Raw genomic sequence first — 14470 nt, 5'->3', positions numbered from 1 at the left:
TTGCTCAGTGTGATCAAGCAACATCACCTAGTAGCGATTGAAAGAAATTGAAACCCTTCCAAATGGTTGGCTTAGAGAGCCAGTAATAAGATAGGATAATAGACCTTTTGGCCTGGGTCATACCTATCTTAGGCTGGTAAAGGTTGAAAGTTGTTACAGCTACATGTGTGTGGCGTGGGTGGTGCTGATGCTTCTATATGTCATTTTCAAAGGTGACATTTTTATAAGCATTGAAGATCCTGGGTTTGATCTTCTGTGCTGTACATCATAAGGGAGGATTGATTTGGATGTGTTGTGCAAAGCCCCAGAAAGCATTTGCGTGTATCTCTGGATTGTCACACAGACGAACAGCTTGCCCCTGGCCAAGGAACGCTGAAGATAGTTTGTAGTTGGTTGGAGGGGCACTGGTAGGGCTTTTAGAAAAAGCCAACTATTTGCACAGTGTATTTAACTCTGGCTGCTGCTTTCTGTCCCTCATTTTTGATGTATTAAGTATGTGCTATAGGTATTTACTGTGTTATTATCCAGTCTATAGCAAATATTTTGTCTTGCCAGTGTTTTGCCCAAGCACTAGAGCAAAAAATATTTTGTGCAGGGGCTCCTTTAAAGATATTTCTGTGGAATTCATTGAAACGGTTTGATTTCATTCACAAGGGTTGGGATATTGGTTGGTGGGTCTTGTTGTTTTCAATTTGCGTTTAGAATAGCGTATCATAATTTTTCTGGGGTAGAGAGAATAATGACGTTGTGGGGTTTTTTTGAAAGTGAACCTGCTGCTTCTTTTTTACTTATGAATGAGTATTGCTTAATTTTTTTTGTTTTCAAGTGACTGGTACTATGCAAGAAGTCCATTTCTGAATTCCAAAATGAGTTCTGACATTGTGGGTCAACTCTATGAGCTCACTGACGTTCAGTTTGACTTGGCATCAAGAGGCTATGATTTAGATGCCGCTTGGCCAGCATTTGCCAGGTAAGATAGAAACACTTTGTCATTTTGTATTAACAGGGCCATAAAATACCTGCCTGCTACAGAATCTGTAAAAGCTTCTGCTTTTGAAGGTAGGAGTACTTGTGTTAGAGCTGGCATACACTTTCTCCATGTAATCAGTCTATGACCAAATTGGTCTTTTTTTCCTTCAATAAACTGTGTACCAGAGAACAGAGTTTAGAATAGTTTGGATTGGAAGGACCTTTAAAGGTCATCTAGTCCAACCCTCACCATAGGCAGGCACAGCTTCAACTAGGTCAGGTTGTTCAGAGCCCCGTCCAACCTGACCTTGAATGTTTCCAGGGATGGGGCATCTACCACCTCTTTAGGCAACCTGTTCCAGTGTTTCACCACCCTCACTGTAAAAAATTTCTTCCTTATATCTAGTCTAAATCTACCCTCTTTTAGTTTAAAACCATTCCCCTTTGTCCTGTCGCAACAGGCCTTGCTAAAAAGTTTGTCCCCATCTTTCTTATAAGCCCCCTTTAAGTACTGAAAGGCCACAATAAGATCTCCCCGAACGCTTCTCTTCTCTAGGCTGAACAACCCCAACTCTCTCAGCCTTTCTTCATAGGAGAGGTGTTCCATCCCCCTGATCATTTTCATGGCCCTCCTCTGGACCCGCTCCAACAGGTCTATGTCTTGTGCTGAGGATTCCAGAGCTGGACACAGTACTCCAGGTGGGGTCTCACCAGAGCAGAGTAGAGGGGCAGAATCACCTCCCTCGGCCTGCTGGCCATGCTTCTTTTGATGCAGCCCAGGATACGGTTGGCCTTCTGGGCTGCAAGTGCACATTGTGGGCTTTTCATCCACCAGTACCCCCAAGTCCTTCTCGGCAGGGCTGCTCTCAATCCCTTCATCCCCAGCCTCTATTGATACCGGGGGTTGCCACAACACAGGTGCAGGACCCTGCACTTGGCCTGGTTGAACCTCATGATGTTCACACAGGCCCACTTCTTGAGCTTGTCCAGGTCCCTCTGGATGGCATCCTGTCCCTCAGGCATGTCAGCCGCACCCCTCAGCTTGCTGTCATCTGCAAACTTGCTGAGGGTGCACTCCATCCCACTGTCTATGTCGTTGATGAAGATATTAAACAGTACTGGTCCCACAGTACTGGTCCCAGTATGGACCCCTGCGGGACACCACTTGTCACCGATCTCTATTTGGACATTGAGCCATTGACCACTACCCTCTGGATGCGACCATCCAACCAATTCCTCATCCACCGGACAGTCCACCCATCAAATCCATATCTCACCAGTTTAGACAGAAGGATATTGTGGGGGACCATGTCAAAGGCCTTACAGAGGTCCAGATAGACGACATCTGTCGTGTAGTCACTCCATCGTAGAAGGCCAATGCGTAGAAGTTGATGCTCTGTCATGGAGTATTTCTAGTAACTGCAGTTTAGGCCCAAATCCCAAGCTATTCTCATCTTCAGAGGCACAAGAAGAAATGTTCTTAGCTCCTTCTGTTTTAAGAGCTGAGATGTGTAGTGACTGAACAGCCAAGCAGTGTGCTTCACTTGCAGCAATGGTAGAGATGACAATATGCGGTCACCACAGCCTCATCCCACCTCAAAGGGGGGAATAACAAAAGCTACTAGGTCTGATCCAGATCCATTTGTGTCAGTGGGAGTTTTCTAGGGCTGCACACTGCTACCATCTGGTTGAGCTGCCACCACATAGCAATACGATTTCTTAGAGCAAAGCTGCATTGGTTCTTGTGGATGTGGGAAGTCACGGTTACCAACCCCATAATCTTTTATAGGTGCCTTTGATATCCCTGTTTTGCTTTCCATCAACTTCAGTGGTTGTTGGCCCAGACACCAGGTGCAGTTATGTCTTTTTGTATGTGGTAGTTACAATTAGATAAATCTTACATGTACGAGTAGAGAGACATGTATGTATGTGCTTAGATTTCTCTTATATATTGTTTCTCTGTGTGATCAACAGGAGGACACTGTCCTCGCTTGGATCTTCAGCATATTTATGGAAGCCCCCAAGTCGCAGTTCCAGCATGAGCAGTTTAGTCAGCAATTATTTGCAGGTAAGCAAATTATAAATAAATATTTATGTGGCATGGTAGGTCTTTAATTAATGGCATAGTTCCAGAGAGGTTGGTAGTTTTATGGTGATTATGACTTTTATAATGGTAAGCTACAAAAAGAGCTCTTAATTAAAAGTAAAGGGAATTGTCCAGTAGCTGATTCAACTGAACATGCAAATCTCGTAGAGGAAAAAAAATATATTCAGAAGGCTGCCTGCAGATAGGTATGTTTTCATTTATCTTTTGTGAAAACAAGCCCCATTTCCTATAAGTTGATATTTTATAGTGCTGTGAATGCAACATAGGTCACTGTGCGTTAAGAACCTGAACTTGCCCTCATTTGAGCACACCGTTTAAATGCATGTTAAACTTTCTGGTTTTCCCCTTCTGTTCATTTAGGCCCAAGAGTTTCCCTCCAGCCCTGATGCAAATAGTTCACTAAATGTTGAACACCTTGAGGGCTTTGAAGAGATGCGTGTAGAACTTGACCAGGCTGAGCTGAGGCAGAGGGAACTTCAAGATCGTATTCACCAGCTGGAAATGGAAAACCAGGAGCTACAGGCAGCTGTCAGCCTTCAGAAAGAACAAGTACAGGTAGAAAAGGAGAAGAGCAATAACTACAGCGAGGAGAACTCCCGGCTGACAAAGATGATCACAGAGTTACAGAAGCAGTGTGAGGTCTCGCACTCCACTCAGAGCACTGTTCATGACCTGCAGAAGTGCCTGCAGTCACTGGAACTGAATGCAGTGGAGCAGCAGAAGGAATATTCAACAAAGCTGGAGCAGCTGGTGACCAGCAAGGAAGACTGTGCCTCAAAACTGCAGGTGTTGAATCAGGAGCTGGAGGCCTCTAGGGCTTTGGTTGCTATGAAGAATCTTTGCATCGATGAGCTCAAAGCCAAGCTGAGTTCCACAGAACAGAAGAACCTCAACCTCCTTGCAAAAGTTGATGCTGCTTTGGAGGAAAAGGGACAGCAAGCCACAGCCCACTGTGACTCTGCCCTACAGATACATGCACTGTTAGAGAAGCTTCAGGAGACAGAAAAGGAAAAGGCAGATATGCAAAGACTCAATGACGAACATGTATCTCAGCTGAAAGCAGCAAGGGAGGAGCTGCAGCTGAAAGAAGAGGTACAGAAGGAACTGGAATCCAGATATAACCGCCTTACTGCTGACTCCAAAGAAGAGAGTGAAAAGCTGCTTGGGAGCCTGGAAACCATGGCAAAGGAAATGGATGCACTTCAGAAGGCCCTGACCCTGAAAGGAAAGGAGATGGCTGAGCTCCAGACCCAGGTAATGGGGTCGCTGGCTCAGGTGGGGTCACTGGAAAAAAAGCTTGAGGAAGCAAGGAAAGGAAAAGAGAAACTTGAGGAGGAGTATGGTAGGAGGGAAGGAGCACTGAAGCAGGAAGCCCACTTGCAAGCAGAGCAACTTGAACTACAGGAGGGTCACTTAACAAAGGTGAGTCAGACTGTGTGTAGCCTTGAGGAGCAAAACCGGAAACTCTTGTCTGAGAAAGAGCATCTCAGCCAGAAAGTCAAGGAGCTGGAGGAACAGATGGAGCAGCAAAACTCTGCAGTGAACGAAATGGATGAGGAGAGCAGGAAGCTGAAAGCAGAGAATGCGAATTTGCAGGAGTCCAAGAAGAAGATGGAAGGGAAGCTGAAAAATTTGGAAGCTTCTAAAGCTTCCCTGGAAGCTGAGGTAGCCAGGCTGAGAGCCTCTGAGAAACAGCTTCAGAGTGAGATAGATGATGCCCTGGTGTCAGTTGATGAAAAAGAGAAGAAGCTCCGGGATGAGAACAAACAGCTGGATGAAGACTTGCAGAATGCCAGGAGGCAAAGCCAAATTCTGGAGGAGAGATTAGACACTCTGCACTCAGACTATGAAGAACTAAAGCAAAGAGAAGAGACCACCAAGGAGTCTTATGCCTCACTTGAAGGACAGCTCAAGAGTGCCAAACAGCATAGTTTACAAATGGAAAAAAGCTTAGGTACCTTGAAGGAAAGCAAAGAGTGTCTCCAGTCACAGCTCACAGAGAAGGAAGTAGAACTGCAAGGCATGGAGAGCCAGTGTGAGCAGCTAAGAGCAGAAGCTGAAAGACATAGGAAGAAAGCAGAGACTCTTGAGGTAGAAAAGCTCAGTGTTGAAAAGACATGCCTTCATCAGACAAAGCTTATTGAATCCCTCACATCAGAAAAGGAATCAGTGGAAAAACACCAACTACAGCAGGCAGCTTCCCTGGGGAAGGAGGCAAAAGAGCTGGCCTCCAGACTAACCATAAGTGAAGAGCAGTTGGAGGTCAACCGAGGTGAAGTGTCTAGGCTGCAAGCAGAAGTCCTCGACCTGCGAGTCAAGCTTCAGCAGACCACTGATGAGAGAGAGCAGATGAGAGGTGAGCTGGCAATCACAGAGACTGTCTTGGGTGAACAGAAGGTGCTTGTCCAGCAGCTGAAAGAGCAAAGTGAGTCACTCAACAGAAACCATGTGCAAGATCTGGTGCAGTGTAAAGAAAGAGAAGAAGTGCTGAAAAAAGAGCAGGAGACAGCAGCCCATGAAAAAGCTGAGCTGGAAAATAATTTGCTGAACCTGAAGGAAGAACTATCCAAGGTTAAGCAGTACCTGGAAGTTGCTAGAACGGAAAATGAAGAAAACAAAGATCTCCTCCACAGGACCAACACAGATATGGCTGAACTTGGTATTCAGATTTGTGCCTTGACCTCTGAAAAGGTGGATGCAGAAGAGCAGTTAGCCCAGGCCACAGAAAGGCTCAAAGAACTGGAAGAACAGGCAGCAGAGCAACAGGAGAAGCAGAAGCTTGACATCTCTAATCTCAGACAGGAGAACAAGAGCCTGCAAGAGAAATTAGAAGAGGCTCAAGTATGTGCTGCAGCTGTCCCAAGTCTGCAGTTGCAGCTGGAGACAGTAAAGAAACAGGCACAGAGTTTCCAAGAGACCAGCCAAGAAGAGCTGTCTGCAATAAAATTTCAAATGAGCACAGAGATTCTAAATTATCAGACAAAATTCAAGGTAAATTAATGTGATTATTATAGCTGAGGGAGCTGTGCAGGATTTCCCCTGCTTTACCGTCTGCTGCAGCAATTACTGCGTGGAATCCTAAGGTTTGTGTTGGTCAGGCTCTGAGACTAGCACACAACTAGCTTTATCCTGGGATTCTGAAAATGTCTCTACACTCATGACCTAGGCCTATTTGAGGTAAAATAGCTCTTCAGAGTTTTTTGGAGATGTATATTGTGGCCATCCAAGCACAGTGGAGAGGCCATGTGATATGGAAAAGCCAGCCAGTAATGGAGAGGGTGATGATTTCTTATGTTGGCACTGAAGGTGGCGTCTTCTGTAACTATTCCCTCTGGTCACAGCTGTGATTTTTTTCTTTTTTGGTAGGAACATTGCAAGACCTGTTCCCCACACCCTAACACTACTTCTCCTTAAAACCGGTTTTGGTGAAAGCAAACTTAGACTGAGACCAGATACTTTTGCAATTAATTCCCTCATGTATTTTTGCTTTCAACCTCTCAAGGTAGCAGCCAAGAAGATAAAAGTTTTGTTTCCAGAAAAATGTGAGTCAGCCCTGTATATGTGAAACAGCACACCTAAAGGCTGAAGATTTTGTTGCGTTTGTTCCGTCATTCTGAGATAATGTCTAAGACTGGCAGTTGATCAGAGGCTTATGCCACTGGTATCTAGAAATCCCACAAGTTTGAGAAAATAGCATACATTCATTTATGTTTCGTTTTCATAAAGGTTTCTTAAACCTCACTCTTCTGAGCCAAAGCAATTCGCAAGCTGGGCCTTCTTTTTGGTAAGAACTGTAATAGCCCATAGCAAGTAACAGTAAAACACAGCTGGTCTGCCACCACAGAGGGGAGTTTCCTTGAATCCCTGAGTTGAGTGTCTCTTTAGCTGTCTTTCACGAGCCTGACAGTGGTGCTGCGTTTACCCCATACATGGCAGTAAAAGTACTCGTGATTCACAACTGGGAATTTCGTAGATGAAGGGGTGGCCGCTAGCGGAATGCTAACTCCTGGCTCAATCTCTCTGCTAGGCTGTCAGTGAAGAGTGTGGGAAAGTAAGAGAGCAACTTGAGGAGCAGAAGCGACAACAGCATGCTGCAGAGGAAGAGATTGCGGAGTTACAAGTAGGTGCTCGATCTGATTAAAAGACAGAGGTGTTTGTGTCAGCAAGCATTAGTGTTATAATTGAGAAGGCAGGCAGCATTTCTGATGACTGGCTGTGAGTCTGAGAATAAATACAGGTGCTGCAGACAAAATACTCAGCAGCTGGAAGTTAGCCGAGTACAGATTATGAAAAGCATAATGGCACTTAGGATTTGTCCTGCTTTGAAAGCTAGTCAGGTTTTATCTAAGACCTGGTTATGTGTAGACTTCTTAAATGGGGGTGCAGATTTAAAAGATTTAAAAGATGTCTGTCTTAGGCCCTGCGTGCCCACTGCACACAGCCACAAGTGTGGATCCAACTGTTTGCAGGCTGCAAGGGGCACTGAATCAGAGAATTAATCTGGCTGAGAAATAACCCAGCTGGAAAAAAATAGGATTTTTGCAATGCATTTATCAAACAGTTGAGTTAGGAGGGTCGTACTGAGGTGTAAGGAATCCAGAAAGAAGAAAGTTAAGGTTATTGAACCTGGCCCTGCCTGCTAGCAGAAATACGTACACCTTTAGATGCAGTTAGGTATGTTCCCTGGGGACTCCCAAGTTTGGCAGACTTCTCTGGAGAGGCTAGCTGTGAAAGAAGTTTTTGTTTCCATTGTTCTTCATGTTCCATATAGCTTTAATAAACAACATTTTCCTAATTTTTAATTTTTTTTTCTTTTGAAACTTCTAGGTGGTGAAAAAACTTTTAGGGCGTGCTCTTTTGCCATTGTCTTTGAGAGATTTTCCTTGATAAGGAGGCAAAAGCTCAACTGACATGGACTAATAAGAATTACAGGCTTAATACTGTCTTTAGAGTCTATCCCTTATTCAGTGTGACAGAAGTAATCAATCACTAGTACACAACTAATTAGTGTCTCCTTATACAATAATATCTTAATTGGCGGTTTGGCTTTAACTGATTCTTTTAAAGCATTGTTTAGGTGTCTTTGTAATTGTCCAATGCTTGGTAAAGTTGTTTTTATATGTAAGGAAACACAGTAATTTATTTCACTAGGCTGCAAACACGAGTTTGTCTAGAAAGCTGGATGAAGCAAGAGAGCAGCTGTCTGAATCAGAATTTGCTCGGCTGCAGAAGGAAGAGGAGGTGACGTCTCTGAGAGAACTCTTGGAAAGGTGGGAGTTTGGGTTCTTTACGCAAGCTGTTAATTGTGAGCCAACCAAGGAGCCAATAACCAAAGCATACGAAAATTGCTGTGGTTTATGAAATAGCATATGCCATGGGGTTTATATAGGGCAAGTAGTGCATGGGCACTGATGGGGAATATCGGATTGACACTTCAGAGGAGAAATATGTAAATTACACAGCACACATGAATGCAAGGTTTAGGTTTTATGTATTGTTAATTTAGCTGATGACGTAAATTCATTGTATGTCTTCCTTTATGAAACTGCAAGGCATTTTACAACCTCCTTTTACCTTATAGGTTAGTCACAAAATTAAAGTACCAATATTGGCTCTTTTTTTTTTCATAAGGAATGGAAAATTTGCGTTTTTTGACAGTTTGTTTTTTCTCTTCTGTCTGTGAAGTTTCAGGGAATCAGTAAGAATTATTGGACTGGGACCACATCCTGCATGTCTTTGTCAGGTTTCTTATCAGTTTTAAGTATCTAACGCGAGCTAAGGTCTGTAATGTGGGCCTGTGTGGTGCGGATTACCTGGCAGTCTGAAATAGATCTTCATGAGGCATGGGCTCACACAGAGTCTAATGGGTTAACCGAAGCCTATGTATTTTTACATTTTTGTGCTGATATCATCTGTCTTTGTGGGAAGACTATGATTCTTGATCTATGCTGAAGGTTGTCAGTACAAAATCTAACTCATCAAAATATTTAAATTCAGCTGAATTGGCTGAGTGAGTTGAGACCAGCTCAGCCCTTGATGTTGTGTTGCTGTAGCATTTTTGATCCATTGCTAGGACTCACAGTACTGAAATTACCATATTGTCAAGCCAAGACTTACATTCTTGGAAGCTTTCTGGGGACACTTCTTTCCACTGACTGTGCAGTGAACTGAGGTGTCTTAACCTGGAAGTGTCTTAACACTGCCCATGGCAGGGGAGGTTGGAACTAGATGATCTTTACAGTCCTTTCCAACCCGAACCATTCTATGATTCTATGATTCTATGAACCTTTAGTTTTTGAATTGCATCTGTGTTAGAAGAATATAGTGAGAAATTGGTTTGCTTCCCTTTTGTAAACATGAAGGCTGTGGAGGAGGATGTGTTAAATGGCCCTTTTGTGTGCAACCTGCAAATGCTAGGCAACCTGCAGCTATAGGACTTTCCCCATTTAGTTCAGTTTGCAGCTGCTGATGCTTCCAAGGACACTAATTTTATTCCCAGTGTGGTAGCCATCATAAGCTTCGCTATAAGCAGGGCATCCAAGAAATTGCTGATTGCTGACTGTATTCACCAGATAACGAATCTGTGTGCACTTTCAGTGATGCAGAAAACTGGAGAGATTCTGGCTAGCTATAAAAAATATGCACACTGAGAACAATTTCACTGAAACTACCTGTTTATCAGGGTGGAGGACCCCTTTCTTCCATGGGGAAGACTTGAATGCACATGAGCTAAAAATGATTCTTAATTGCCTTTGTATTTGATTAGGATCCAAAAAGAAGCTGATGAAGCAAAAGAGAAGGCCCTGGATTACAGTGAGAAGCTCAGCAAGGTGGCAGCAGACAAAGATAGCAGTGACCAGAAGTTATTTGCTGAACTGGATGACCTGACGAGAACAAAACAGTTCCTTGAAGAACGTTTGATAGAACTTATCAGGTTGGCATCAAAATAAACAGCAAGCAGAAATTAAAATCCTAGCTTAGGATGTTAAGGGATACTGCTTAGGTGGTTCAGTCTTGTATTCCTGAATTGAAGATACAGGTAATGGCCAAGTTCATCATCAGTTGAAATTTTGCATTTCCGTAATGCAGTCAAAAATGTAACACCCAATATTATCTCCTCCTTAATTTGCTGTCTGTTTTGAAAAAATATGTAGTTTTCTGCATGGCATGTATTTTTCTGCCCCCCCTTCCCAAGAGCTTTGGTAGGTTTTTTGATCTGTCTTTATTCCTGAAAGCTCCTCAGAAGTTACAGCAAAGCAATTTTTACTATGAAGCTTTCACCTGCATTCAAATTGAGGTTGGTTAACAGTAAAACGGCACTGATAATTTGTGTGGTTTTTTTCTTTTAACTGTGTCTCTACAGAGATAAGGATGCTTTGTGGCAAAAATCAGATGCTCTGGAGTTCCAGCAGAAGCTTAGTGCAGAGCAAAGGTGGCAGGGGGACACAGAGGTTAATCATTGTCTGGACTGCCAGAGAGAGTTCTCATGGATGGTGCGCCGACACCACTGCAGGTCAGTTTGTTGAACTCTATTACACTGTTCAAAAGCAAAATTCAGTATGATCGTTTACATGGATGAAATACTTCTTAATGTTCACAGTTTATTGGTCAAAATCATTGATACAGGGCATTGTAGAGGCTGAAAGAACACATGAGCTCACAAGGGGATAAGAGACATTAATGGAAAGGTCCTTGACATGTATTAAGGCAAAGATCTGGATGCAATTCTGTCTTGGGGAGTCTGTCAGTTTCTCATTTCTGGAAACAAAGATAATCACACCCTACATAGTGTATTTCTTTGAAGGACTGTGTTTTTAATATATTTATTATGCACTGTTCTGTGCATGCTGTAAATAATATTCACTAAGATGTTTTTGCTATTCTGATAGAAGTATTCCAGAACAAATCCAACATGCTCTGCAATTATAAATTTGGTTACTTACACTAGTTCAGAAATAATTACCGATTGCAAAGTGATCTTTTAAAAAAAAGTTAATATTAAATTATTTCCTATACAGTTAGCCTGCTTGGAGTTATTAGTTACGTGATCTAGATTTATTCAAATATATTTAAGTGGATACATTTCAGGGTCTTAGTGATATTTTGTTTTGGCTCTCTACTGTTCTTTATCCTCACGACCTGATTCATCATGTAAGGTATGTTGTACTGGGACTTCCAATTGCATATTAACGTAGGGAACATTCCATGGGGATTAATGAATAGTGAAGTCATTTCCAGTAACAACTTTCAAATTACTCACTTCTGCTAAAGTCTGTGAAACCTGCTCCTGTTTTCACCAGTACCTACTAATGGTTTAAATGTTTATGAAAAACAAAACCACTAAGACTTCACGAATAACAGTGATCCCTGCTGGGTGCTTTTCTTCATGAAAATCTTAACATGTTCATTAAAAAGTAGTTGACAGGTTTAATACTGAGGGACTGCAGAGCAGAGAGGGCAGGAGGGATGAATGTACATGTATGTGTCCAATATTGTTCTTCTTCCCTGTGTGAAGGAGAGAGGGATGATTACTAAGTAGAGACATACAGACATTTTCTTAAACTCCTTACAATCAAATAGAGTTTTGCTCTGAGTGTGAGATTTGGCCTGTGAAGTATTATTAAGTACATTTGCTTCATATGTGCTTAATATATATTATTTGTTTGTATCGCATATTTGTGGGTATTTAATTGTTTTTGTGTATTTTTGTGTATTTTTTTTAGTATTTTTATGTTTTTTCTGTTTTCCCTATTTATTAAGGCAGCAAAGTATGAATGTGCATTTCTGCATCCTGTTTGTCAAGAAAACTTGCTTCACCTCAGAAAGCAGTGCAGTCTGTATTATGAGTTCTGCCATGAGTTTAGACTTTTGCAAAGAACAAGACCATTATGACAAAGCCCCAGACTCTGTCACATAGATATGTTCCACCTGTATGTGGTACTATTCTAACACCTTTGGTTTTGACTCATTTCTAGAATGTGTGGTCGCATTTTCTGCTACTACTGCTGCAACAACTACATGGTGACAAAGCCTGGTGGGAAAAAGGAGCGTTGCTGCAGAGCTTGCTTTAATAAGCCTAGAGTCATTGTGGACAGCACAGATGACTCTGGATCCAGTGCCAACCAGGAAGGATCACCAGCATCATTGGAATCACCTGTGTCACCATCTGAGAGGGCTTTTGGTTAGTGTATTGTTTGCGTGCTGCAGAGAAATAAGTAGGGTTCTTAGACATTCTCCAAGGAACCGCATGGTCACCTCCTGCTCCAAGGACCTGCATGTTCATGGAGTGTTTTCAGGATGGGATTGGTCCATCTTTGAATTTGATTGGTATTGACAGAAATTTGTATGTATATTAAATGAGTGTCAGTCAGCCTGAAATTTTCAGTTGGCTCTAGTAGTTACCTAATGCTTCTGTAAAGGTAGAGGAATGGCCCAGTCTTCCCCCTTAACGGTTTTGCTTGTTTGTTTTCCAAACAACCAACTAATATTGTTAATGTTTCTTTTCATGTCCTTTTATGGCACAGTTGCAAGTGAAGCCTCTAAACCACCAGATGATGCAGCATTTGATATAATCACTGATGAGGAGCTGTGCCAAGTACAGGAATCAGACTCTCTCCACAGTGAAAGTCAGATGGAGGGAGAGTCTCTGGATCAAAGCGTGACAGATCTGTGAGTAAACACTGCTTCATGGAGAGGGGGGACTCTTTTGGGTTTTGTTTGGAGTGGTGGTTTTTTTTTTCTGTTCAGTGGGGATAGCCAACCTCTGCATAAAGAGAAGACATTTCTGTTCCCAGCCACATGTTCAGTAGACCAACACAAAATAATTTTGGCCTATTTGCACAGTCAGCATCAAATCTAGTAAATCCAAACAGCTCCATCCTCTCCCTCCACCTGCTGCACCACAGCACAGAGGAGTAGTCCCAGTTCTGTGCTGTCACCAGGCCAGCTGTCACCATTAAAATCAGCTTGCAGGCCATACTGGGTCACTGGTCATTCACACTTAACTTATAATAGGACCTAAGCGATACTCTCTGTCAGACTCACCATTACTTAATACCAAGAGAACAAGGGCGTGGGGAAAAGATAAGGAAAAATTTGTTCTTTTTATGGCAGGCTTCATTGAACTGAATGTAAAATAACTGGTCTGTGTCTGTAGGATTCCTTATAACTTTAACAGCTTACAGAAAAGAAAAAGAACAAGAATTGCATAGCTAAATCTGGCTCAAGTTTGTTCTTTTTTTCTTAAGAAAATGGGAGTGAATGCAGGTTTCAGTCATTTTTTTACATCTATTTCTACATAAATTAGCAGTGAAGAGGGTCTAAGGCCATCTGAATATCTGAGTACTTGGTTTGCAAACTATGTTGTAGTATTATAGTTTAATGAATATCCATGTTTATATAAAATATTGTTTTACTATCATTCAAATATTTTCAAATATTTTCCAAAAATTCTGTTCAGTAAAATATATTTTCTTTCAAAAACTTTCATATTTTTGAGAAGAAAAAAAAAAAGAGCAATTTCACCTAAATTCTGTACTTGTTTTGCTTCTGAGCAGAAAAATAAGCATGATAAATCTAAATGCTAAACTGAAAATAGCCACAGAGTAACCAGCCTGCTGCTGAGAAAGCAAACCCAGACTCTTTTGCCCTCAGCAGATCCATTTCTGGCATAAACGACAGTGACTTGCAATTTGGGTAGAAGGCAGACTGTACAGGCTTGTTTATTTGAAAAAAAAAACTTTTCAAAATTCTACATTTTTGTTTCTTGGTAAATAAGTTCTATGTATTCTGCCTATTTTATGTACTGTTGACACTGACAGTATATTCATGTTTATCATCCATTGGGCAGAGATGAACTCGCTGAGCTTCACAATACTCTTGTGAAGTTAGTATTGCCTTTGTTTGGCAAAGGGACAATTTGCAGAGGCTGGAGGTCCAAATAGACAGAGAGAAGGTCTGCGATAGACATGGTCTCTTGACATGGTTTCTTATAGCCTTACTCTGGCTGTGTCTGGCTGAGATTTTCACAGTGACCTTACCTTACTGTGGGTGTGAGTCCTTGCTGGACTGGAAATGCGAGTTGGTGCTCAAAGCAGTGCATTATCTTAAAGGGCATTTTCTTTTCTGTTTGTCCCGCTTTTGGTGTCTACTGTACTGTTACTCTATTTTTCTCTTGTTCTTTTACTTAACCCTGCCCCTATAGTTCTTTCCTTGAAGTGACATGAAATTATTACAGTGGCATTACTTCATAACAGCAAATTTTGAGAGACTGCCTTTATTGGTACAGGTCAATTGAGAACCAAATAAAACTCATCTTGGTCATGAGCTGCACAGGTATGTGGCAAGGTAAGATAGATGGTGTATCAGCGTAACTCTGGCTGACCTTGAAGCAGC

General features: G+C 42.1%; 1 protein-coding gene across 10 annotated transcripts in view; it reads left to right on the top strand.

Moving 5' to 3' along the window:
- The window catches only part of FYCO1 (FYVE and coiled-coil domain autophagy adaptor 1), a 53158-nt gene that overhangs the window by 16497 nt on the left and 22191 nt on the right, over window positions 1–14470 (top strand). For 6 of the 10 annotated variants that reach the window (XM_075143237.1, XM_075143234.1, XM_075143233.1 and 3 more), the window contains exons 6-14: window positions 827–970; window positions 2944–3037; window positions 3437–6067; window positions 7104–7196; window positions 8228–8346; window positions 9843–10010; window positions 10440–10589; window positions 12052–12257; window positions 12601–12745. In XM_075143237.1, the coding sequence (XP_074999338.1) occupies window positions 827–970; window positions 2944–3037; window positions 3437–6067; window positions 7104–7196; window positions 8228–8346; window positions 9843–10010; window positions 10440–10589; window positions 12052–12257; window positions 12601–12745 (3750 nt within the window). Of the gene's footprint in view, window positions 1–826; window positions 971–2943; window positions 3038–3436; window positions 6068–7103; window positions 7197–8227; window positions 8347–9842; window positions 10011–10439; window positions 10590–11836; window positions 12007–12051; window positions 12258–12600; window positions 12746–14363; window positions 14423–14470 lie in introns of those variants that run through there. The other 4 variants (XM_075143232.1, XM_075143238.1, XM_075143242.1 and 1 more) reach the window with 4 other exon arrangements.

The sequence above is a fragment of the Calonectris borealis genome, chromosome 2, assembly GCF_964195595.1.
Source record: "Calonectris borealis chromosome 2, bCalBor7.hap1.2, whole genome shotgun sequence".
NCBI lineage: Eukaryota > Metazoa > Chordata > Aves > Procellariiformes > Procellariidae > Calonectris > Calonectris borealis.
The sequence above is the reverse complement of the archived record's forward strand: the minus strand, read 5'-3'. Positions and strand labels throughout refer to the sequence as shown.